This window comes from Bos taurus, chromosome 10 (genome assembly GCF_002263795.3).
Source record: "Bos taurus isolate L1 Dominette 01449 registration number 42190680 breed Hereford chromosome 10, ARS-UCD2.0, whole genome shotgun sequence".
NCBI classification, from domain to species: Eukaryota; Metazoa; Chordata; class Mammalia; order Artiodactyla; family Bovidae; genus Bos; species Bos taurus.
Window position 1 is genome coordinate 11,869,431 of NC_037337.1, and position 25,620 is coordinate 11,895,050.

General features: G+C 47.6%; 1 protein-coding gene across 1 annotated transcript; it reads left to right on the forward strand.

The window, feature by feature from the left end:
- Positions 1 to 1,261: 1,261 nt before the first annotated feature.
- Positions 1,262 to 25,010, forward strand: ANKDD1A (ankyrin repeat and death domain containing 1A). The gene is given in 10 exon segments (XM_059890727.1): positions 1,262 to 5,597; positions 9,470 to 9,808; positions 10,133 to 10,329; positions 13,554 to 13,644; positions 16,061 to 16,217; positions 17,391 to 17,554; positions 19,427 to 19,513; positions 21,802 to 22,006; positions 24,557 to 24,610; positions 24,613 to 25,010. Coding segments are annotated over 10 exon segments (1,740 nt in total). The 5' UTR covers positions 1,262 to 5,363; the 3' UTR covers positions 24,825 to 25,010.
- The last annotated feature ends 610 nt before the right edge of the window (positions 25,011 to 25,620 follow it).

Here is a 25,620-nt window from a genome sequence, read left to right on the forward strand (position 1 = left end):
CTGTAGACATAATCTCTGGTAATGCTAGTCTGGGAATGAATGCCCTTTGGTTGGCTTTCTTTCACAACAAAACAACTGTCAGGCTGAGGCCCAGTAAGCATCTGCACGAGCATAGAGAAGCAGCTCATCTCGGGGAGCATCTTCCCCTCGTGGGCCAAAGGCTCCTCACTGCCATCAACACTCTGAGCACATGAAACAGAGACCCGTGTCTGAACAGAAGTGTAACTGCCTTGAGAACATTACAGATAACATGCTTTGGGGAATTAGATGTCAGGGATTATGCTACAACTGAAAAGATCTGAGAATCAAAGGTCAGAGAAAAATTATGAATGGAGGTTTTTTTGGCATATTTTTTGGTCATTTGGCCGGTATTTTCTTTCTTTCTTTTTTTTTTTTTTTGGTGTCCTCTGTCGTCCCCTTCTCCTCCTGCCTTCAATCTTTCCCAGCATCAAGGTCTTTTCTAATGAGTCAGCTCTTTGCATCGGGTGGCCAAAGTATTGGAGCTTCAGCTTCAGTATCAGTCCTTCCAATGAATATTCAGGGTTGACTTCCTTTAGGATTGACTCGTCAGTTTTAGAGTCTGACTATCCAGGTTAGATAGAATCCCCTCACTGACTGTGACACTTCAGGCGAGTTACTCCATTTCCTTATCTATATTATGGAGACAATTGCACCTATCTTCCAAGACTGTCACGAAATTTGAAAGAGATATAATGAGTAAAACCTTGAGAACAGGTCCTTGCATAGAATAATAGTTCAGAAATTAAGTAGTATTATTATTTCATCAATTAGAAGTTAATCCTTTCCTTTTCTAAATTCTCTTCTGGCCTTAGTCACTCCCTGTCACCCCCAGGATTATAGCTTTGTGGGCAAATGTGATGCTTTTCTCACTTTATTTCCCCACGATGAATTATAATGCCTGGAATGTTGTAGGTTCCAAATCCGAGATGAATGAATAAATGGATGATAGCAGGGATCTTCCCTGTTGGGTCGGGAAGATCCCACCCGTGTCTCCTGCACTGGCAGGCAGTCTCTTTACCACTGAGCCACCAGGGAAGGCCTCACAATGCATTTCCTTATATATAACATGCATGCTACACACCTCACAGTGTGTATAGATGCAGGATTTTTTAATTATTATTATTGCCTTAAATGACTATCTTTAAAATAAAATATGGAGAAGGAAATGGCAACCCACTCCAGTATTCTTGCCTGGAGAATCCCAGGGACAGAAGAGCCTAGTGGGCTGCCATCTATGGGGTCACAGAGTTGGACACGACTGAAGTAACTTAGCAGCAGCAGCAGCAGCAAAATAAAATATTTAGATGAAGAGAAGGGTCTCTTTATATTTACCAAACAATATTTACCATTTCGGGCTTCCCAGGTGGCTGCCAGATGGATTCTTAGCCACTGGACCCCCAGGGAAGTCCAGCTGTCAGGATTTTGTTGGCCATAGTGGACATGTCTGACAGCCTGCAGACAGCTCCCATCTGAAGGATGTCCCTAGGTTATCCGCCACAGGATCTGAGCCAATAGTGTAGGGGTGAGAGAAGGACCCTCAGAAGATATACAGATTCAAGTCTAGTCCTGGCTTAGCCTTAGAGAGAATCTCAGTGTTTCTGGGAAATCCAGTAGCTGTCAAGATAATATTTGCTATCAACACAGAATGAGCCACAGTGTTCTAGAATGAAGGAGTTGAGGTCTTAGGTATAAGAGGAAAGCAGGGTTCTGAATAGTGGGATCTTCTAGTTAAGCAGATCCACTCCATATTACTTATCTATTTTGGGGAACAAATCATCCTAAAATGTAATGGCTTAAAGTAACAGTGATTTATTATTTTTTATAACATATATTTTTATATTTTTTTCCTCTGGCCTTGCCTAGGCTCACTTATGAGAACACAGTCTCACATGTCTGGGGCCTCTGCAGGGAGGAGGAATGTCAGGAATGGTATGTCTCCAGGTGGTAGCTGATATTCACAGAAACTTCCTTCTCTGACCACCTCCCTCCCTCTTCGCCCACTAATAGGATATCAAAAAAGCAAGAGTGGAAGTCCCAAGGTTTCTTGAGATATTACTTCCGCCCTGTTCTACTGGTTAAAGTCCATCACAGGGTCAGCCTTATTTCAGGGGGAGGAAAATACCAAATTCCTCCTCTTGATGAGAAGAGTAGCACAATCATGTTGCTTAATCTTGTGACAGTTTCTCAGAATGTCTTGTTTTTCATGACCTTGCCACTTTTGACAAGTACTGGTCAAGCATTTTGTAGAATATCTTTCAATTTGGCTTTGTCGAATGTTTTTCTCATGATTAAATTGGGTTTATGGAATTTGGGGAAGAAGACCACAGACAGAGGTCAAATGTCCTTCTCATCACCTCCTATCAGAAAGCATTTGATACCATTGTGATTTGTTACTGGTGATGTTCTCTTGAGCCAGTTCTAACACCAATTCTGATGTGTGTTTTTTCACCCAGCAGTTAACTCAATTCCCTGTGGACATTGACTGGGAGTTCACAAATTTAGTTCTGTTCTGACACTACCTGGAAATAGTGTCAGATTCTGCAGGTTAAGGGCTCAGTCCTACAGGACTGCCCCCACTTTATTTGTTTATTTATTTTGACTGCACTGTGCAGCATGCAGGGTCCTGGTTCCCCAACCAGGGATTGAACCTGCGTCCCCGCGCCCCGTACCCACTGCATTGGAAGATGATGTCTTAACCACTGGACTTCCAAGGAAGTCCTAGGACTGCCCCCACTTTAGATAGCAATCACAAGTGCAGATGGTTGCCTGGCTATATGATAGCCTATAAATCAGAAGTTCCCTTCACCTCCTCTCTGCTGCTGCTAAGTTGCTTCAGTCGTGTCCGACTCCTAGTAACCCGATGGACAGCAGCCTACCAGGCTCCTCCGTCCATGGGATTTTCCAGGCAAGAGTACTGGATTGGGGTGCTAGGGCCTTCTCTGGACCTCCTCTCTAGGTTCAATTAATTTGCTAGAGCAGTTCTCAGAACTCAGGTAACCATTGACTTACTTTATAACTGGTTTATTACAAAGGATATTAAAGATATGAATCATAAATGGCCAGATGAAGTGATGCATAGGGCAAGGTCCCAAAAGCAGGTGCTTCTGTCCCCATGGAGTTTGGGACCTGGCCCATGGATGTGACCTGGTTCACCCACCTGGAAATTCTCCAAGCCCTGTCCTTTTGGGTTTTTATGGAAGCTTCATTATATAGACTCAATAGATTAAATTCTCAGCCCTTGGTCACTGACAACCTCCTTCCCCTCCCCTCTCCCCAGAGGTGGGGAGGTGGAACTGGAAGTTCCACCTCTAATCACCATCGGTCCCCTGGGCAGCCAGCTTCCATCCTTAGGTTACATAGGGGCTTCTGCTGCTGCTGCTAAGTCGCTTCAGTCATGTCCGACTCTGTGCGACCCCAGAGACGGCAGACCACCAGTCTCCCTCGTCCCTGGGATTCTCCAGGCAAGAACACTGGAGTGGGTTGCCATTTCCTTCTCCAGTGCATGAAAGTGAAAAGTGAAAGTGAAATCGCTCAGTCGTGTCCGACTCCTAGCGACCCCATGGACTGCAGCCTACCAGGTTCCTCCTTCCATTGGATTTTCCAGGCAAGAGTACTGGAGTGGGGTGCCATTGCCTTCTCCGATAGGGGCTTCAGGTCACCTCATTAACATCATAAAAGACATTTTTTATCACTCTGGCCATTTAGGAAATTCCTAGGGTTTTTGGAGCTCTGTGCCAGGAACCAGAATGAAGATCAAATATATATATTTTTTTGTAAATCATAATATCAAGCTTGAGCACTTGGTTAAAATGGTGCCAGCTTTCTCCACTGGAATGTTAATATTTTTCCGTTTCATATTCTACTGTTAGAAACTCTTTGTGGTTTTAATTTCAATGAAGACTAACAACTTCAGATATTTTTTCATGTGCTTACTTGTCATTCCTATATGTTATTTGGTGTGCAAATTATTTTTTAATTGGGATAATTTATTATTGCTGAGTTTTTTTTTTAATACATTTTGGATGCATTTCAAAATAAATTGCAGACATCAGGGTACCTCCCTCTAAATACATCAGCATATTATTAACTAGAGTTGAAATTCTTTGTATACAATGAAATACACACTGAGATTTAACAAACGCTACTTCCCTGTGACCCAAATCACTGTCAAGATGTACAAGACTGTAGTATTGATTTGTATGACCCACTGATGGTTGCAATCTATTTCAAAACATGCTTCAGACAATCTAGTGGTAATGCAAGACCAGGGTAGAAGCTCTGGGCTATAAACATAGGATCTGCAAACCTCCCTCATCCCTCACTTAAATATTACTTCCAGGGCTAAGAGACCTTCAATAAAGTGAAACACAATAAGCCTGTATTATCCTAATTTGACCTACTAGGAGTTCGGAGAGGTACAGGTAACATGCCCAAGACAACATAGCTGATAAATGCAGGACCTGGAATGTGAACTCTGGCATCCTGCCCCGCACCAGCCCCTGTGAGGCTAAGTGGGTGCTGTGGTTGTCCCAGTGGCTCATCCCCATTTTCAGCGTGGTTTCCTTTGGAAAGCTGTTCCGATCACAAATATTCATTGTTTGGGAGATAGCCAGTGTATGAGCAGGGCCTCCCTTCGCAGACTACAGAGACCCTCTGGGCTTGTTTCAGGCTGGCCTGACCTTACTGCAATTCGAAGCCGCAAAAGGCCACGTGCTAGCGCTGCCTTTCATAATGGAGGACCCGGAGAGCTGGCACCTGACCGTGCGACAGGGCAAGAGTGGCCGCAAGGCTGTGTGTCCTTCCCCTGGACCTGGGATTCCTTCGGCAGGCCCCCTCCTGTACATTCCTTGAGTGCATCTTTTGAGCCATGGGTAGTGCAGACTGGACCCTGCCTCAGGGAGCTGCTTGTCTAGAAGGGGCTTTAGGTGAGCAGGACACCAGCGGAAATGGTCAGTTTCCTCAGAGAGACTCTGACAAGGACTAGACATATCAGAGAAGGGAGCCTCTGCTTTCTGCTTCCTGGAGGATGTGGCATTTGATGGATGTACCAGATCGTGTCAGTAAGATTAGAAAGTAAGGGACATTCTAAATGCAGGAGAGACCATTGCTAGAGTTTTTGAGGTAGAAAAGGGCCTTTTGGTAGAAAAGGGCAGGTGGATTGAAATCTTGGGAGTGAAACCCTGAGAGGTTCTTGGGGGCTTTTGTGAAAATCTCAGGCCCCAGCCTCAGAAACGGGTCCTTCACTGAACTGTCAGCAAGGAGCCATAGGAAGATTTCAGTGGGGGAGGGGCCCTCCCAAGTGGGGTGTTGCTGGGAAGTTGGATCTGGGCTTTGCAGGCAGGATGTGTAGGGCAAGGGGAAGGGAGAGTGTCTGGGGCACTGCAAGCCCAGAATGGCTGGGGAAACTGAGACCAGGAGGGCAGGGCAAGAAAGGTTCACTTTCTTCTCCCTGGCCAGCTAGGAAGAGCTGCGTTTCACTGAGCTGCAATGCGGAGCACAGGCAGCTGGATGCTCTGGACCTGTCCGTGGGCTCTGGCTGTGGCCACAGTGTCAAAGACAAGGAACTGTGACCATGGGTCCCAGGGGAGGGCCAGGCTCTGGGCTCCTGAGCAGGGTGGTCACTGGCAGCTCACCTGTGTCTACTTCTGACGCTAGTGTGCTGCAGGGCCTGATGGTCCAAAGACCAGCGTGTGTCTGGTTTTCATCTGGCCGGCACTTTTTGAACCCTGTGCTATGGGTGAAGAGCACAGATGCCCAAGACACAGTTTCTTACTCAAGGAATTCAACAACACAATCCTAGTACAGAACTGTGACCAAATGTGGGGATCCAGGATGGCAATCTGATTGGTTGGTGTTGATGCCTGAGGTGGGTTTGAGCAGGGCTGTGATTCACTGGGGATGTCTGTCGCTGCAGGGAATGGGGAAGAGTGAGGGGCATGGTAGCCACACATCTGCTGGTTATTTGCTTTCTTTGTTGTTTTAGTAATCTACTATGATTATGGCAAAAGAGGGATAAGAGCACTGAGGAGGGAGGAGTTTATTCAGGGTAGAGCTTACAACGGAGAAGGCAATGGCACCCCACTCCAGTACTCTTGCCCGGAAAATCCATGGACAGAGGAGCCTGGTAGGCTGCAGTCCATGGGGTCGCTAAGAGTCGGACACGACTGAAGTGACTTAGCAGCAGTAGCAGTAGCAGAGCTTACAAGCAGAATTTTACCAACCTGAGAAGCGATGAGGGGTGGGGACCTAAGGTGACCACTCTGCAGATGACTTGTATCAATGGACCATTGTGAATCAATAGGCAAATACATTGCCGCAAATTCTAAACAGTGCTTCCAACAAAGGGAGGAATTCCATTGTTAATTTTCTGATAAATATGCTTGGCCAGGATACAAGGAGTCCTGTTTATAAGCCAGTGACAAAGCTCACAGACCAATGGACCACAGGATCTTAGAGCTGGAAGATGTCCTTGAAGGGCCTGTTCAACCTTCTCATTTTACTGATGAGGCCCAGAGAGGGGGATACTTTAACCAAGGTCACACAGCAAAACTAGAGTCAAGCTGGGATTTGCAACCAGCATCCTGATGCCTGCCCCTGTGCTTCTCCCTCTCACCATTCTGCCTCCTGGGGCCCTGAGCCCTGGGGATCTGCATCAGATTTGTCTGCCCACACTCATCTTTCTAGGATAAAAAGGCCAAGTCAGATTCCAAGATTCAGGTCAGGCAGATGTACTTCATTTCAGAAATATGGGCTGTGCTCTGGGCTAGGCCCTGAGCCAGGAAGGTGGAATACAGAGAACAGTAAAGGACAACTCTTGCCAGGACACATCTACCCAGGAAGCCAAAAAAAAAAATAAGATGTTTTCAGGGCCCCAGGAGAGCAGGAACACCAAAACCAGAAAGCAAGAAAAATTCAGCTTTGATGAATTTACACAGAATCTTGCAATCAGAAATTCTAGAAAGCAGCTTTTAAAATTGCATGCCCTGTTAAGGGTAGGGCTTCCCAGGTGGCGCTAGTGGTAAAGAACCCACCTGCCAATGCAGGAGACATAAGAGACATGGGTTCAATCCCTGTGCCGAGAAGATCCCCTGGAGGAGGGCATGGCGACCCACTCCAGTGTTCTTGCCTAGACAGAGGAGCCTGGTGGGCTACAGTCCATGGGGATCACTAAGAGTCAGATACGACTGAGCATGCATGCACGTTAAGTGTTGTATTAATATTTTCCGCTGAGGAGTGCTCTCATTTTGAATTTCATTGGGGGAGAGGGCACAGTCAGCTTTTCAAGACTTTGAGCCCCTGGAGGTCTGACTCCTGCTACAACCCCCGACCCCCACCCCCAGCCTGCATAGCAGGACAGACCTGTTAGAACGGATGACAACGCAAGTCACACTGCAGGTGCTGTGGCAGAGAGGTTTTGGGAGCCCAGAGACAGTGACTAATTCCCTGGGAAACAGCAAGGAGATGCTAACAGGGCCCCATAGAGGAGGAGAGGCTGGACATCCCCCCAGCGGGAGGGGAGAGTTCAGGCCCAAGGCCATGGCCTCCTTCCGCCCAGCTCCCTGCCCTGCCTGGGCAGAGGGTGAGGCCCTGTTAGGGGTTCCCTGCCACCTGTAGCTTCAAAGGACAGGAAGTAGATATTTATAATCCAGAAGGAAGAGGGAAGCCCTGGCCTGTCTCCACAGGGCACATACCGGGCCCCCACAGTTCACCCACTTCCTTCCTGCCTCTTTGAACACAGAGGCTTCACACTGCGGCTACATCACCCACAGCCTGGTCCTCGCCTGCGGCAGCAAGTGGGAAAGGAGTAGAACCAAGTGGTCAGGGGATTTTCTAAAATTAGTTTTACATATTAGTATAATCTGATGACGATCATAAAGGAAATGTAAATGTTTCATCTTTGACCCCGTAAGATAGTTTGTGTATGTGTGGATCTATCATGGGGGTGGGGGATGGCTTAACTACTTTAAGTCCATGTTCACATCTTCACTGGGTCCTTAAAAGATCTGTGCCTAAACTGAATGTCTGTTTTTGTGTGTCTTTTTTTTCCTGTTGGCTGATTTGGGTCTTCGTTGCAGTGCATGGGCTTCTCTGGTTGTGGTGCATGGGCTCCAGAGTGTGTGGGCTCGGTAGTTATGCCACTTGGGCTTAATGGCCCCATGGCATGTGGGATCTTAGTTCTTCAACCAGGAATCGAGTCCTCTGTATTGGAAGAAGGCAGGTTCTTAACCATTGGACCACCAGAAAAGTTTCTAAATTGAATTCCTTCCTGGGGAAGGTACTGAGGCCAGGGCAGAGGGGAGCCCTTGAGCCAAAAGGCCCCCTTAAGTGGTTCAGCTCAATTGTTCCCACCGCCTCCTGGACATGATGAATGGCTGAAGCTGAGTCTTCCCTTTGGGATGCTTTTGTCTGTGACTCCAGGGTCTTTGCCCTGGCTCCCTCTGCGGCTCCCCTGTAGGGACATACCATGTCCCGGGCTGCCTCCTCTTCCCTGGGGCCTCTTACCCTCCTGAAGCAAGATCTCTCTAAGGATGACCCCCAGCAGTCTGCCCTCAGTGAGGCCACTTCCAACACAAGGGACACTGTGCCCTTTGGCCGCCCAGTGGAGTCATCTGCCACGGCTCTGTCACTGTCACCTTGAGACTTCTCAAGGGTGAGGCTGCTCTCAAGTTCCAGGAGACACAGGTCAGGTTCTGCGTGTCCGTTATTTACTATTGAACAAACATCTACAGAACAAATATCTCCCGTGTGCCCCAGGCCCTAATCTAGGAACTTGGGAAAACTTTAGAGAATAAAATAAGACAGAAATCCTTGCCTTTGTGGCACTTCTGTTCCAGCCAAGAGGTTCAGACAATAAACAATAAATATAGTATACAAGTAGCTGGTAGAGGGTGTTAGGTGGTCAGCGCTATGGGGGGAAAGGAACAGTGGAGCAGGATAAGGGGATCAGGAGGAAGGTGCAATTTTCAATCGCATGGTCAGGGTGGGCTGTGCTATTCAGTAAGAAGCTAACATCTAGAACAGATGTAGGAGGTGAGAGGTTGGGCCATGCGGCCGCCAGGCGCAGCCTGAGTACAAGGAGAGTCTCTGGGGCTATGGCCTGATTAGAGGAAAGGCATAGATCTGGGCTCACTGAGTTGGGGCCAGCTTTAACCTGGAGAATGGAAAATAGGGATTTGTTGTTGTTGTTTTTTAAAGTAATGTGTCTATCTTAAACTGTGAAAAAAGAGATGAGAACCTGGTCCTTGAAAATGCCCCTGGTTTTTGGTAGTTTGGGGCACAGCTCTCCGAGCAGGCTGGCATTGGTCCAGCAGAGCTATACCTTGTCACAGACCTGCTCCGTCACCCTGGAAGTGTCACCCCTCTCTGGACCTCCGCTCCAATGGGTCCCCAGGACCTGCCAGTGTCTGTGATCCCACCAACCCTTCGGGAGCCCCTCTCCTTACAGTAGGGCAACACAGCCCTTCACCTGGCCGCCCACCTGGCTGTGCTGCAGTGACTCGTGGCCGTCAGGCTGGACCTGAAGGAGCAGAATGCGGTGAGTCACCACCTGGCAGAGGCAGAGATGTGTGACGTTGACTTGTCCCCTGCCTTTCAGGAGCCACAGCCCATGGTGCTGTCTGATTTCTCCCGGCGGGGGCCTTGGAACCAAGAACAAGGACATGTTCTCAGACTAACAGCCCGCCTGGAAAAGATGAGTGGCAGCACAAAGCTCCAGGCTCAGAGAAAAACTGGGCATCAGGGATTATGGAGAAGTCCTTATCACCCTGTGTGTTTAAAGGAGCGAGAGGTCACATGACCAGGGTGGAGCAGGGGGGAACAGAGACAGGAGGGTGAGGAGACACGAGCAGAGCCGTGGGGGAGGGACTGAGTGCACCAAATGCCCCTCCAGGTGAGAATCGGGCGTGGGGCTCAGGACACCATGGATAACCAGGCCATTGTCGGCTGAAGCAGAGAGGCGAGAGCTCAAAGAGCCCGGCAGCCCCAGCAAGAGTGGTGAGCTCTGCCTTGGCCTCCCGCCGCCCTCCCACCACTCCTCTGTTTCAGGAAGGTCTGACCGCCCTTAACCCAGCTGCCGAAGGGATCCACCTCCCCTGCGTGCAGCTCCCCCTAGGGGCGGGGACACCCTCACCCAGGGAGCTGCGCCCCCTCAGGACAAGCGTGTGTCCTCAGCTGCCGAGCTGTGACTGTGTCGGCTGTGACTGTAGCAGCCACAATAATTCCTGAACGTGGCGTGAGCAAAGCTATGAGGCAGCAGGCTCAGGTCCTGGACTTGGCTTCTCTCCTGCTGAACTCTGTGACCTTGGGCAGGTTACTCAACCTCTCTGAGCCTCTTTTCCAAGCTATAAATAGAAGATGATATATACTTGTGTGTGTGTGTTAATTGCTCATTGTGTCTGACTCCTTGCAACCCTATGGGCTGTAGCCTGCCAGGCTCCTCTGTCCATGCAATTCTCCAGGCAAGAATACTGGAGTGGGTAGTCATTCCCTTCTCCAGGGGATCTTCCTGACCCGGGGATCGAACTTATGTCCCCTGCGTTGCAGGCAGATTCTTTGAGCCACCAGGGAAGCCCATAATATATACTTACTTTTTTACGTTGCCGTGAGGGCTAAATACCTAGTGTAGTGCCTGGAACTTAATAGGAGCTCAGTACCCATTAGAGTCTTATTGTTGGATAGTTGATAGTTCACAAAGCCTTTTTATAATGATTGAATATTATCTCAGAAAAATTTCCCCCATTTTACAGATGAGAAAAGTTCACTGACTTTCCCAGGGCACAAGCTGCTGCTGCTACTGCTGCTAAGTCGCTTCAGTCGTGTCCGACTCTGTGCGACCCCATAGACGGCAGCCCACCAGACTTCCCCGTCCCTGGGATTCTCCAGGCAAGAACACTGGAGTGGGTTGCCATTTCCTTCTCCAATGCAGGAAAGTGAAAAGTGAAAGTGAAGTCGCTCAGTCGTGTCCGACTCTTAGCGACCCCATGGACTGCAGCCTACCAGGCTCCTCCGTCCATTGGATTTTCCAGGCAAGAGTACTGGAGTGGGGTGCCACTAGTAAGGAGCAAAGCTGAGTCTGAGAAGCCTATTTCTCTGATTCCAGAGCTCGAGGCCTGACAGGTTTGCCTTGCCCAGTGTGGGTGGGGTGGGGGTGTGTCTCCAGCTGTGCCTGCCCACCCCAGCAATCAAAGCTGAGGCCTGGGTGTGACTCTGGAAAGTGAAAGTGAAGTCACTCAGTCGTATCCGACTCTTTGCAACCCCATGGACTGCAGCCTACCAGGGTTCTCTGTCCATGGGATTTTCCAGGCAAGAGTACTGGAGTGGGGTGCCATTGCCTTCTCCCAACTGCTGCTGCTGCTGCTAAGTCGCTTCAGTCCTGTCCGACTGCGCAACCCCATAGACGGCGGCCCACCAGGCTCCCCCGTCCCTGGGATTCTCCAGGCAAGAACACTGGAGTGGGTTGCCATTTCCCTCTCTGATGCATGCAGGTGAAAAGTGAAAGAAAAGTCACTCAGTCGTGTCTGACTCTTTGTGACCCCATGGACTGCAGCCTACCAGGCTCCTCTGTCCATGGGATTTGCCAGGCAAGAGTACTGGAGTGGGGTGCCATTGACAGGCCTCTTTTCTCCCCTCCCATTGTGCTCTGTGAGTTGGCCATTAGAAATTCTGTGTCCTTGAGAAGGGTCGGGGGCAGGGGGAGCATTGTGACCTTTCTTTAAGTAGAAAGTTGGTTTTTTTCTTTTGTTTTGCTTTTTATTGTTTGATCAGTGACATAATCTTTCTTGGATGGTTGAGCATCTGAGGGTCTAGAATTCCCTTTCGTTCTAAATTTCAATAATGCGGCAAAAATAACATTAATAGTGAATAATATAAATAATAGGAAAAACGGAGAAATGAAAAGGATATGCTAAAAAATATTTGACACAAAAGAAGGCAGTCTCGGGGAAACAGAATAAAAAGAGAGGAGACATTCTGAAAACAAATAGCAAAATGGCAAATGTAAATTTAATAACAATAGTGACCATGCTGCTGCTACTGCTGCTAAGTCGCTTCAGTCGTGTCCGACTCTGTGCGACCCCAGAGACGGCAGCCCACCAGGCTCCCCTGTCCCTGGGATTCTCCAGGCAAGAGCACTGGAGTGGGTTGCCATTTCCTTCTCCAATGCATGCAGGTGAAAAGTGAAAGAAAAGTCACTCAGTCGTGTCCGACTCTGAGCGACCCCACGGACTGCAGCCTATCAGGCTCCTCCGTCCGTGGGATTTTCCAGGCAAAAGTACTGGAGTGGGGTGCCATCGCCTTCTAACTGCCCTCAAATGTAAATAATGCTTTATTATTAGTATTAGTATTATTTTGGCCATGCCACGTGGTCCGCCGGATCCTAGTTCTCCAACTAGAAACTGAAGCACAGCCCTGGCAGTGAAAGCAGTCTTTCACGTATTGGACCACCAAGGAATTCCCTTTTTGGGGGGCCAATAATGCTTTTATAAGCCACAAAACATTTAATTTGCAAAACGCCCCTGGCAAGTTTGGAGACTACTATCCCTGGGGTGTCGGAGGGAGCAGGACAACCCTGAGAAGGAACCTGGCTGCCCCCAGGCACCCAATTATGGTCATCCATTAGCAAGGCCCTCTCTCTGTGCCCAGCAGTAGGCACTGGGAGGAGCAAGGATGCTACATGCCATGGCGCCTCCCCAGCAGTAACAGCACAGGAGTTTAAGAGGCTTGGGAGGTCAAGTCCAGCTGGTGGTCATTGGTGGTTAGAGGTGCCCACCTCCCTGGGCCTCGTGCGTGATTCGTCCCAACATTCCCGCCCAGCCCCCCACCTCCCCCACTCCCCAGGCCCCCACCCCCCTACCCCGCCTCGCAAGGTCATGTAGCAGAGTCTCAGAGGAGCAGCCAACCCAAAGGGCTTGCATTTCCCACCAGGAGATGGATGGGTTCCCACCCACCTTGTGCACTCGCTCAGACAAGACTTTGGCAGGGTGACCAACTCATCCTGGTTTGCCTCATACTGTCCCGATTTTAAAACAGAGAGTCTCACATTCTAGGGAGCCTTCAGTCCAGGGCAACCTGGGACAGCTGGTCACTTAGCGGGAACTTCCGAGATGAAGGCCCATGAAAGCCCTCGCTCTGGCCCTGCCAATCTCCTCTGTGGATCCGCTGACACCAGCTCCAGCTGGATAGTACATGCTGGGTGGGGTTTGCCTTGTACTGCAGATCTTGTCAGTCCCCCTCTTTGAAAACCATCTTCTCAGAGTCTTTTCTCTGCACTGGCTCAGGAATTGTGAAGGCTTTTGGCTTTTGTTCCAGAGTCTGTGACTGGAGGCGAGGAAAATCCTGAGACCATAGCGTGGTCCTTTTACTAGTCGCCAGGCCTGGGCAAGTCACTGATTTCTCCCTCCTTTGGGTTTAATGGGGATAATAGTCCCGGGATGGGGGGTTGTGAGTTGTGAATGGAATAATGAATCCCAGAGTGCATTGTAAACCCCACTGTGAGGGGTCCTGGGGATGCTGCACTGATGCCTGTTTCCTTCTAGAAAAAAGCAGAGCTGCCTCCACTATGCAGCCCTCGGTGGCTCCAAGGACATGGTAATCCAGGCAGGAGGCAGTAGTAACGTGGCTGATCCCGTAAGTGTGGGGTGTGGATGAAAGCGGGGCACACTGAAGAGTCTCCCATGACTTGCTGCTCAAAACAGACATGGAGAACAGATTAGTGATTGCTGAGGGTGGGACAGGGGCAGAGGAGGGAGGAGGGTGTGGTTAGAAAAGGAGAACACAGGCGACCCATGTGGTGATGGAATGCTGCTGTATCTTGACTATGTAACGGATACATGAACCTACATGTGTATCCATTAATGAAAAAATTGCATAAAATACACATGTATACAAATGACTGGGAGTGAAACTGGGGAGATCTGAGTAAGACGGGTATTATCAATGTGAGTATTCTGGTTAGTGTATTGTACAGTGGCTTTATAAGATGTTACTATGGGAGTAGGGAGAACCGAGCAGATGGATATGGTGGGATAATGGTGGGAAGAAGGCATCTCACTAGATCCTTTTGTTCTTTTTGGTTCTTTTGGTTTTTATAAATAATGTGTAAGACAATGAAAAGCAATACTGATCTCTTGCCACTCCCTTTTTCGACCACAAGCCCTCGCACCTGTTTCTAGGAGGATGAAGGCCGTAAACAGCCTCCTTGGTTACTTTATCTCTGTGGTCTGCTGCTTCCTGGAAAGCCACCATTATAGCTCCACTAGGTTTCCCAGATCATCTGAATAGTTCTTTGAGCCAGTTTCCCATGTCTTCCCATTCACTCACACAGCAGACCTTCTTTTGACCTTATTTTAATTTCACAGTTATTTAGCAATGGTCTGTTGAAATTCTGTGGCAGTTTTTCTGGGTTTTTTAATTTTTTTCTAGATGCGTTTTAGAATGCTGTGATGTGCTAAGTCGCTTCAGTCGTGTCCGACTCTTTTGCAACCCTATGGACCATAGCCCGCCAGGCTCCTCTGTACATGGGATTCTCCAGGCAAGAATACTGGAGTAGGTTGCCATGCCTTCCTCCAGGGGATCTTCCTGACCCAGAGATCAAACCCACGTCTCTTACATCTCCTCATTGGTAGGCGGGTTCTTTACCACTAGCGCCACCTGGGAAGCCCATTTTAGAATACTTTTTGGCATTTATTTGCAGTTTGGGTTTGGGATTACACTAAGTCTGTAAATAATATAAGCTAAAATGGTCATCTTTGCGATATTTTATTTTTTCACTAGGAACATGTCTTGCCATTTCCTTTATGTCCTGTTTTATATCTTTCAGTGGTGTCTTATGGCTTTTCGTTTGACTTTGTAATAGTCATTTCCAATTATACTCTTCTTAGGTACTTTATATATTTTGACTGTCATTGTGAATAGACTATCTTTTTAAAACATGTCATTTCTTGTAGGGATTCAACATAGGAATGTTATTGATTCTGGTATTTTTATCTTCTGTATGACTTTTCATTAATTTTGCTAAAGGTTTTTTTTTTTTTTTTTGCTTGAGGTATAGTAGCTATTTTAACACATCTAAATATACAATCACATTGCCTACAAATAATCATATAGGTTAAATCTTCTGATATCCATAAACTGCTTTTTTCCTGGCCAAAACTAGTAATGGTAGTCGTGAGTATTTTTGTTGTGTGTGTGTGTGTTCTGTTCTATAACCTTTGATTGCTCATTATGTGAGGGTGTTTTCCACAGTTATTAATAGTATCGATCTATACCACTGATTTTTCTGGTTTTGTCCTGTCCCACTATATGTGCATCACTGTACACCTAGACAGCAGGGTGCTGTGGCAGTGTCCCCACTTTGTCATGGAGTCAGTGTTCACAGGGAGCCACTGGGGATGGAATCCTCCAAACCTGAGTGAGGCCTTGGGTGCCTGTTGGGCTTGGAGTGAGACCTATGTTCTGGTCCTGGATGGCTCTCTCATTCATTGATTACATACATAAACAGTTGTTAGGCACCTACCTAGACGCTGGGGGTAGAAAGTCCAATAACACAAGGTCTCTATTAGTTACGTGTCCTTGGCTGAGTCATGTTAGTTTTATGAACTCACTAAGTGTTCTCATTTGTGAGATGAAAGTACTAAATAATAATACCATTCCTGTATGTTTGCTAGGTTCCTAGAAAGTAAATGAGTTATCAGAGAATTTTAAGGTGGCGTTCCTAGAAAGGACCTTGCTGCTCGTTGCAGCAGGTGTCACTTGCCGGATGAAGAGTAGCAGAGAAGCAGGGTGACTTGCCCAAAGTTGCGTGGTAAATGCTTGGCACATCAAGGTCTTTCAGGCTCCCTCCCACCCTGAGATCAGCAGTGGGCCCCAGGAATTCAGGCTTTGGGCTGTAAATTCTTTAGGCCACTCATGTTGCCCGAGAAGCGAGAGAGGCCAAACTCAGAAGCACTGTCTGCACTCCTCCTAACTCCCATCTTCTAGCACCAGCCTGCAGCTGGGCAGTCCTGGGAGGGACCCATCAATTGGTCTGTGTCTCCCCCTGCAGCAGGGCGCCACTCCTGTGCACCTCGCTGAGGCACGTCACTGGCCTGCGGCAGGTCCTTATGGACGCCACTTTGATCTGGACACTGTTGACAATGTAAGTGGCTACAGAAACCATCCGGGCCCCATGGCATCTCTGGGCACCCTCCCAGGCTGGCTGAGTTTGGCTGTGGTCTACCAGCCAGGCCCAGAGTTGAGGAATTGCTTTCTTAGCTTGTAAAAAGCTGTTTGAATATTTGTTGAAGGTAGCAACATTTTATTAACCATTCCTCTATGTTGAGCATTTGGGTATTCCCAAGTTTTTGTCATGATATATAGAACACTAAAGTAAACATCTTCCTACTTTTAGCCTTTTCCTTTCATGGATTTTTGTTTTCCCCCACTTAGGGGAAATTACCAGGGCAGCAGTGACTGGGTTCGTCTTGGATAACAAAAGGCCTCTGAGTCCTGAAGTTGTGATCGGTCAGAATCGTTTTAAAACCCCCATCCCCACAATCTACCCTCTAATCACACAATCCTCAGGGCCACCATCCACAACCACTAGTAGTGGAAAGCAATTTGACAGAATATAACATGTATCTTTAAAACAGTATTTGCACAGTTGAAAATTGAGCCTCAAGAAATATACTGAGCTCATGCACCAAGATATTCATTGTAACACTGTATCAGTTTTCATTTCAAAAAGGGCCCAAATACTTAATAAGAAAGAAGTGATTGGGTAAATTATGGTGGTAGTGGTTTTGTTGCTAGGTTCTGTCCGACTTTTGTGACCCCATGGACTATGGACTGCCAGATTCCTCTGTCCATGGGATCCTCCAGGCAAGAATACTAGAGTGGGTTGCCATTTCCTTCTCCCAGGGATCTTCCCAATCCAGGAATCGAACCTGGGTCTCCTGCATAAAATTATGGTACAGACATAGATTGGCTTTTATGGAGCTATGAAAAATGGTGTGTATTGAGTTTGTATTATACAGAAAGTTATACAGATACAAAATGTAATATGGAATGATCTCAAATATGTAAAGCCATAAAACTAAAAATAACTGCATTAAACAAAAGACTAGAAGAAATGTGCTAAGACTGTAACAGAGGTTGACCTGGGTGGGCTGCTACTGCTGCTGCTGCTGCTAAGTCACTTCACTCGTGGGTGGGCTAGTGAGTGGTATTTTTTTTGTTGTTGTTCTATTTTTTTTTTAACTAAGTTTTCTCTCCTGAGTAGTATGTTTATGATTAAACCCAGTTTATCCTTCCTTATAACTTCTTAGAGAGAAATTCTGTTAAGACCCAGTTGGGAGTGGACCCCCCCTCCACCTTGGTCCTGTCCCAGCTTTAAGCTACACACCATGCCTACATTCTTTTCTACATTCTTTTCTGCTCTTTGTTCCCTTGGCTTCTTCTCCAGAGGAAGCAGACACCCCTCCAACTTGCCTGGTGGGACATAGCAGAGATGCTCCTCATCACTGGGGTTAACTTAAACCTAAGAGATAAGGTGGAGAAGGCAATGGCACCCCACTCCAGTACTCTTGCCTGGAAAATCCCATGGATGGAGGAGCCTGGTGGGCTGCAGTCCATGGGGTCGCTAAGAGTCAGACACGACTGAGCGACTTCACTTTAACTTTCCACTTTCATGCATTGGAGAAGGAAATGGCAACCCACTCCAGTGTTCTTGCCTGGAGAATCCCAGGGACGGGGGAGCCTGGTGGGCTGCTGTCTATGGGGTCACACAGAGTCAGACACGACCGAAGCGACTTAGCAGCAGCAGCTCACAACCAGCCTCCCTTTCCAGCTTTCACAACTTCACCTTGGGCAATTGCCTCCTGCTTCCAGAGTGTTCATATCACTGTTACATATCAGCTCAAAGGCCACCTCCTCCAGGCAGTCTTCCTGCCCCGCCATCACCCTCCCCTGCCTCCTCTGAGGGCTCTCAGCACTTGGGGCACCCCTCTTTTGGTCCTTGTCTGTGATACAGTTGTCTTCTGTTTCATGGGCTCCATCGGACTTTGAGCTCCTTGAATTGTCTGCTGGGGAGAGGGGGAGAAGACTAGAGGGACAGTTCATCATCACCCCACAAGTCCCTACATGTGAAACAAGGTTGCAGAAGCTTCTGGGGTCATGGTGCCTCTGGGGTGGCCAACTCCTCAGGTGGCCAGAGGTTCAAGAAGACCTGAAGACTTGGTATGAGGCTGAGGAGATCACGGGCTCACGAGGGCAAAGGCCCTTGCACACATGGCCCAGCCCTTGGGATGGTGTGGGAAAGAGGTGGGGGCAGGGAACAAGCCCAGAGGCTAGACCTGGGCAGGGCTTCCTGCTTTGAGCTGGGCCCCAAGACAGCTGGCCAAGCTCAAAGAAGAGCTTCCCATCTTTCCAAGGTCCCCGGAGGTGGTTGAGGCCAGCTTTGTGTCACAGGCCTAGAGCCAAGGGCTGGGAGACTGAGGGGAGGAAGCAAATATGACATAGGGGCCCAGGCCCCTTCTCTGGGTTCTGGTTTTGTTACCAACAAAGGCTATTGGCCTTTCCCAGTGGATAGAAATTGATTAGAGGCCAGACAAGAAATTCAGACAAGGCTATATTGGGGCCCTTGCTACAGCAGGGGTAAGTGAGGTGGGGCAAGTTTGTTCCATTTATACAGGTTGAGGGCAGGGGTGTGTCCAGAGGTCGGGCTGGAGGGTAGCTTAGGTATTTGGCTCACCGCTTAGCAGGTGCTGTGTGCAGGGGGCATGTGCAGTACCCTGCTTTCGCTCCTAACCCTCTGTTTTAGCTCCACACTCCTCAAAAGTGGTAGCTGGGCTTTTTGTTCTCTTTTGATCTTTGGGGTCCAGAATTTGCCCCAACTGTCCCTGCATGTAGTTATTTTTAGTCTCATGTAATTTCTTTGTATTTTGTTGCTTGAGGAGTGGTATGTCCAGGTGCAAGCGTTGCAGCAAAGTCTTTCAGGTCCCAGGCCTCTCTCAGTTTCATCTGAGAAATGGGGCTGGTAACATGATCTCACAGACAACCTTGAAGAGTTATGTAGGCTGGGTGTTGTTTTTTTTTTTAATTTATTTATTTTTAATTGAAGGATAATTGCTTTACAATATTGTGTTGGTTTCTGCCATACATCAACATGAACCATAGGCTGAGTTTTTAAGCTCTAAGGCCTCCTATTCTAAAGGAACACAAGGGGTGGTCGCTAGAATTATTATTGTTGCCTTAGTCTACTATGACTGTCCATACCTGGAGTTTCTCCCAGAAAACGTTTCTGTCCTCCAGTGTAGACTGCTGGAAACCCTTTGCTTTGGACAGGAAGGTTTGTTGTCAGAGCTAGAGACCACCACACACCCTCGAGTACAGACTCTGGCTTCCCGTCTCCTTTCGCACCTGCAACAAGGAGAAACTGCCGTCAGTGGCTGCCCGCAGCAACCACAGCAGCCTGGTGGACAGGATCATAAAAGCCGATCACTTCTACAGATGGGAGAAGGTCCTGAGACCCCGTGCTTGGTGTCTCTGTGTTGGAAATGTGTAGCCCTGCTTCAGGTGGAGCTGGCTTTGAACTTCAGCCCTGACCAATTCAGGAACCCCTTGGTTTCCAAGGGAATGATAATTGCTGCCTTAGGGTTCTTTGAGATTATAAAGAGATGGGTGAGCACCCAAACCACCTGAAATAAGGCTGACTGAGGTCCATACCAGTGTGGAGATACTGGTAGACGCTGCTCTAGCTCCTCGTTGATGGATGAATGCATACACGCCTGAATAAAGAAATGACAGTTTGGTTCCAGCTCACTGTCAGCTCCAGGGGATTGGAACTGTGGGTTGGGGTGTTCTATTCAAGCAACTTTCTGAGCCCAGAGGCCAAGTGTGCTGGGATTCGTTATGGATCTCTGCTCTGGAGTTGGGAAAGAGTAGTAGCAAATGTAAGGTCAGGCATTTGCAGTTCCAGCATCAACAAATGGGGGTGGGTGGAGAGTTTTTTGTTTACCTTTGGTGGTTGTTTTTATATACAGAAAATAAAAGTTTGCATTTATTTCAGTTTTGAAATTAATACTATTTTTTTTTACAAAATTTAAATCTTAGTTTTCCTTAAACTTTTAAATTTATTTTTACATTCTTATTATTGTATTTATACAACTAATAAATTTTAACAGTCACTTTTGAGAAAGACATTTTTTTAAATGGCTGCATCACACAGCATGTGGGATCTAGCTCCCTGACCAGGGATCAAGCCCACACTCCCTGTATTGGAAGTATGGGGTCTTAACTACTGGACAGCTAGGGAAGTCCCTCAAGAAAGCCTTTTGTTTAAAGTTTGGTCCTGTGTTTAAACTTAATTAAACTACCTTAAACATATTAAACTGAATTAATACATTTAATATAATAGGTTCTCTTTTTAAGCACTTCAAATGCTTCCTAAATTCTTAAATTATTCCATTAAATCCAGTAAATTAAACCTATAAAGTGAATCTTAAATGTCGTAGACATTCTGATATTGTATCATTGTTGTTGTTTAGTCAATAAGTTGTGTCCCCTTCTTTGTGACCCCATGGACTGTGGCCTGCCAGGCTCCTCTGTCCATGGGATTTCCCAGGCAAGAATACTGGAGTGGGTTGCCATTTCCTTCTCCAGGGGATCTTCCTGACCCAGGGATCAAACCTGCGTCTCCTGCACTGGTAGGCAGACTCTTAACTGCTGAGCCACCTGGGGAGCCCTCCGATATTGTATACAAACAGTAAAATTCTCTTGCACTTCTCAAAAAAATAACTGTCCCAAAACCAATCAATCAATAACAAATTTCCATAGGAATCAGAAGATTTTTCTCTTTCACATCTCGTAAACATTACAACTTTTTTACATACAACAGATTACTCCCAAATGTTAATACAAATGATTAAATGAACTGATTCATCTCTATGCCTAATCTTAATCCACCTCAGGCTTTAAAAGTTCTCAACACTAAGGCAGTGGTGCAGTTAGAATCACAAATCCCTCCTTTCTGCCCCTAAACCAGTTCAACTAGAATCTTGAGGTAAAGGCCTAGCTTCTGTGGTTCTTAAAGGTCTCAGATGATTCCAATTTAAGATGCAGCTGAGAACACTGTTCTATAGAAACAATTCTTACCACCCCATGTGGGAGAAAAGCTCCCAGGTCATCACCTCCCAGATACTGTTAACCAGGATGTGAGGTTCAAAGCTGCAGATGCCAGGACTCACCTGAGCTTTTTAGCAGCCAGATCTAAGTATCCACATTTTTCAAGGGGCTTTTTTTGGCTTCAGTCTAGCTTTTGTGGGTTTAACTTTTGCTACTACATAATTTTGGCAGCCTCTTATTTTATCACCTGCTTTGCATGGAAAGAATTCTGTAACCCGCCCTTCTCTACTTGTTGGCATTCAGCAAGTTTAGTTAGTGCCTGATTCTTGGCTTGCCTAGTTTTAGCCACAATTGCTGAGGTGTTCTACTGACACTCCTCCTATAAGAACACAAAGAGAAAAATTGGGAAGGCTTCCTGGAAGAGGTGGCACACAGGTGGTCTTTTGACTATGGCAATGAGATTGAGAGACAGGAAGGTAAGGAAAGGAATTCTGGATGGAAAAATATATAAGCAGCTCAGGTTCCAGCACTCAAAGCTAGGCATAGAGGCAAAAACCAGAGTAATGAAGCCTAGGCCCCAGGTCTGTGATGATGCCAATTCTGGGTCCAGGCTCATGGAACAAGTGAGAGCCCAGCAGGGATTTCCCCAAAATGGCTGCTGTACTTCTGGGATGTGCGCCCCAGGACCGCCTCTTGTGTAGGGACATCTGTAACCCCTCTGGGAAGAGTTTGACTATTAAGTAGGGTCATCAGCGGGAAATGCAGCCTCTCTGCTCAGTGCTGTGGCAACTGGCTTCCCAGTACCTGTGGCCCCACAAGTGGAAGAAGCTGGCGTGCTGCTGGGAGTTCACCAAGGCCCACATCCACGCCATAGAGCAACAGTGGACAGGTACCACCTTACCTCGGTGCCCCAGAGCAGCCCAGGAGGAGGGGTGGGGGCACATGGGGTGTGTTCAGTTTCCTGTGCTTCTAGGGGAAAATCTTCACCAAGTCACATGCTATTTCCAACATGCCGTGTGCTCCTTCCCTCCCCAGGCCTTTGCACGGGCTGAGCCCTCTGCCCCTCCCTCCACAACTGACCTGTGAACTTCACATGCCTCAGGAGTCAGCTTGAGCTGATACCCATCGTTCACCTACAAAGCTAAAGGCACTTCCTTTACTTCCTGTAAAAAGGAAAGGAACTGTTGTTGCCACTATTATTTAACATCTGTTTGGAAATTTTGGCCCTGGTATTGAGGTATGAAACAGAAATAGAAATTAAGAGAGTAAATATTGAAAAGGAAGAGAGATTTATTAATTTCAGATGCTATAATTATATACATAGGAAGTCCAGAAGAGTCAACAGAAAAACTCTTAGAAAAAAATAATTCAATGAAAGGGCTAAATATGATTAAATATATAAACACCATAGCATTCCTCCATACCATCAAGAAGTGGACAAATATATAGAGGTATTTTTAAAAATATACCACTTACAGTAGTGTGTTTCTAAAATATGAGTGACATGAGTAAGACAAATTATTTGACATGAGTAAGATAATACAAATTATTTGACATGAGTAAGACAATACAAATTATTTGAAAGAAGACTTGGTAAGTGGTACAACATTCCTGTGTTTCCAGCTAAAAAAAGTGTCATGTAGATATCAATTTTCCCCCAACTAAAGCTTTGATCCAATTTTATTTTACTTGGTATTATTAATATTTATTTATTTGGCTGTACTGGGTCTTAATTGTGGCATGTGGGATCTAGCTCCCCAACCAGGGACAAAGCCTGGCCCCCCTGCAAGAGGAGCATGGAGTCTTAGCCACTGGACCACCAGAGAAGTCCCTCATTCAATTTTAATCAAATTAAGATAGGAAGTTTTTGAAATTTGACTAAAGGATTCTACATGTGTGTGTGCTAAGTCACTTCAGTCGTGTCCAACTCTGTGACCCCACAGAGAGCAGCCTGCCAGGCTCCTCTGCCCATGGGATTCTCCAGGCAAGAATACTGGAGTGGGTCCATTTCCTTCTCCAGGGGAAATCTTCCCAAACCTGGGGCTGAACCCACATCTCTTAGTTCTCCCGCATTGGGGCGGGTTATTTACCACTAGCGCCACCTGGGAATTCTACAGTTCATCTGAAAGAAGAGACAGGGAATATATAAATACATACTCTGGGAAAAAAGGCAAAAAGGGTCTAACTCAACTTAGAAAGCTAAAAATTTAACACAGAGATTCCTGACATACACATGTGTAAATCGGGTAGTGGATAGAGTAGCGAGTCCAAAAGTGAAAATGAAAGGTGCGTCCAGCTCTTTGCAACGCCATGGACCGTATAGTCCATGGAATTCTCCAGGCCAGAATACTGGAGTGGGTAACCTTTTCCTTCTCCAGGGGATCTTCCCAGCCCAGGGATCGAACCCAGGTCTCCCGCATTGCAGGTGGATTCTTTACCAGCTGAGCCACAGGGGAAGCCCAAGAATACTGCAGTGGGTAGCCCATCCTTTCTCCAGCGGATCTTCCTGACCCAGGAATTGAACCAGTGTCTCCTGCATTGCAGGCGGATTCTTTACCAACTGAGCTATCAGGGAAGCGGGAGTCCAAAAGTAAACTCTGTTACAGATGCAGATTTCTTAGACAATTAAAGAGCACTGATGAATTACAAGGCTGGTGACAAGGGCTAGTGAATAAATGGGTCAATGAAACATACCACAGGCATATCACTGGCAACACCAGGAGGAGGTGCCTGCTGGGGGCCCACAGACACCAGAACATCAGGGATGCAGTGGATGACTGACTTGGACATGATGACTGTGCCCCCAGGGCTGTGCCAAAGCCTCTGTCCCCACCTGGGAGCGCTGACCTGGTCACAGTTTAATAACAAGTTAATGCTACCACAGGCACTGAAGAGAGTAGGCACTTATTTTCCAAACACTGGAATCACCTAGGAAGCCTTAGCACCACTCAGTGCCTAGGCGCACCCATTCCCAAGTACAAAGGAATCTCAGCAATGGAGAGGAGCCCAGGTGTGAGTGTTTGCTGAGGGCTCCAGGTGTTTCCAGTGAGCACCAATGGCTGAGAACCACGGGCGCAGGGTGAAGAACAGCGTGCGGAGCAGAGGTGGTTGTGAGCAGAGAGACGCACTCTACAGTGCATCTTGGTGCCACCGTGAATGCTAGTTCTTTCCCTTTTCCCAGTGACACCAATAGGATACACGATGGATGATCAGGAGAAAGTCTGGGGCTGGGGAGGTCCTCATGTCTCAGACCCAAAACCCCACCCCCATAGCATCTGAGGCTGCTGCTCCTCCCCTCCCTATCTCTGGGCTAAGCTCTGCAGAAATCTGGAGAAGGGCCTGGTGTTCTGGTGGAAGTTAGGGTGGGCTCAGACCTGGCTCTGGTAAAGCAGACAGGGTGGGCACCTTTTCTCTCTCTCCCTCCCTCCCTGGTCCTCAGGAACCAGGAGCTATGGGGAACATGAGCACCGCATGCTACTCATCTGGCCACACGGTGTGGTGAGAACCCCACCAGGGCACTATTCAAGGGCCTCGTGGCCATTGGCAGGAGGGACCTGGCTGGTAAGTGTCTCCTTCTTGCCTGCTTCCTGCTCAGGGCAGCTCTGGGCCCCAGCAAGGCCCTGCTGGAATGCAGCAAGGCCCTCCAAGGCTGCTCAGACCACAGTGCCATAGCACTGGCTCTGAACCTTCCAGATTGCTGGTCGTAGCCCTTCCTCCTCCTGGAACCCAGGCAGAGCCTCAGGCAACTGACAGTCCCTCTGGGCCCCAGGCTCCCCGTCTGTGCAAAGAGGGTGGCCCAGATGGTCCCTGTGACCTTCACAGCCCCAAGGTCACTGAAGCTACAATCTCTTCCTATCCAGCTGTCTATACTGCTTTGATCCCATGTCCCACCCCACCCCCACCCCTCGCCCAGTTTGGGGTAAGGCGAGAACAGCCTACAGGGGTGTTTTTCACAAACATTAAGACCTACGGGCCAAAACTGGTTTAAGATGAGCTGAACTACTAAGATCTGATCAAATAAAATTTCTAAGGGCATCACAACCTATTTGAGTCTGTCAATCCCAAAAGTTTTTTTGGGGGTTTGGGATTCAAGGCACCATGTGGAACCATCAGACAAGCAGCAAAACAGGTTCTAGTAATGATCCCTCATTAATAACAAAATCAGCTCATGATGAAAAGGCTTCAACTCTGTAATGTCTGTTGGCCTGGTGCATTTTATATATATACAGGGCAACCACAGGATGGGGTACTAGGCATTCATCCATAGTAATGGAGGAGCATGGCAACAGGAAAAGCGTTCATAGCATACTGTCGAGGGCCAAAGGGAAAGTCCCCTGCATGGTGGGTCTTCACCAGCTGCCCCATGCAACGTGGGAAACCAGTCATTTCAGAGGGGAAGAATTAGAGATGACTTGGTTCTTTTTCCAACATATTCTTAAATATTATTGTTGTATCTTCTTTTAACACAAGCTCTGGCAGACAATTAAAACATCAAACCAGCCT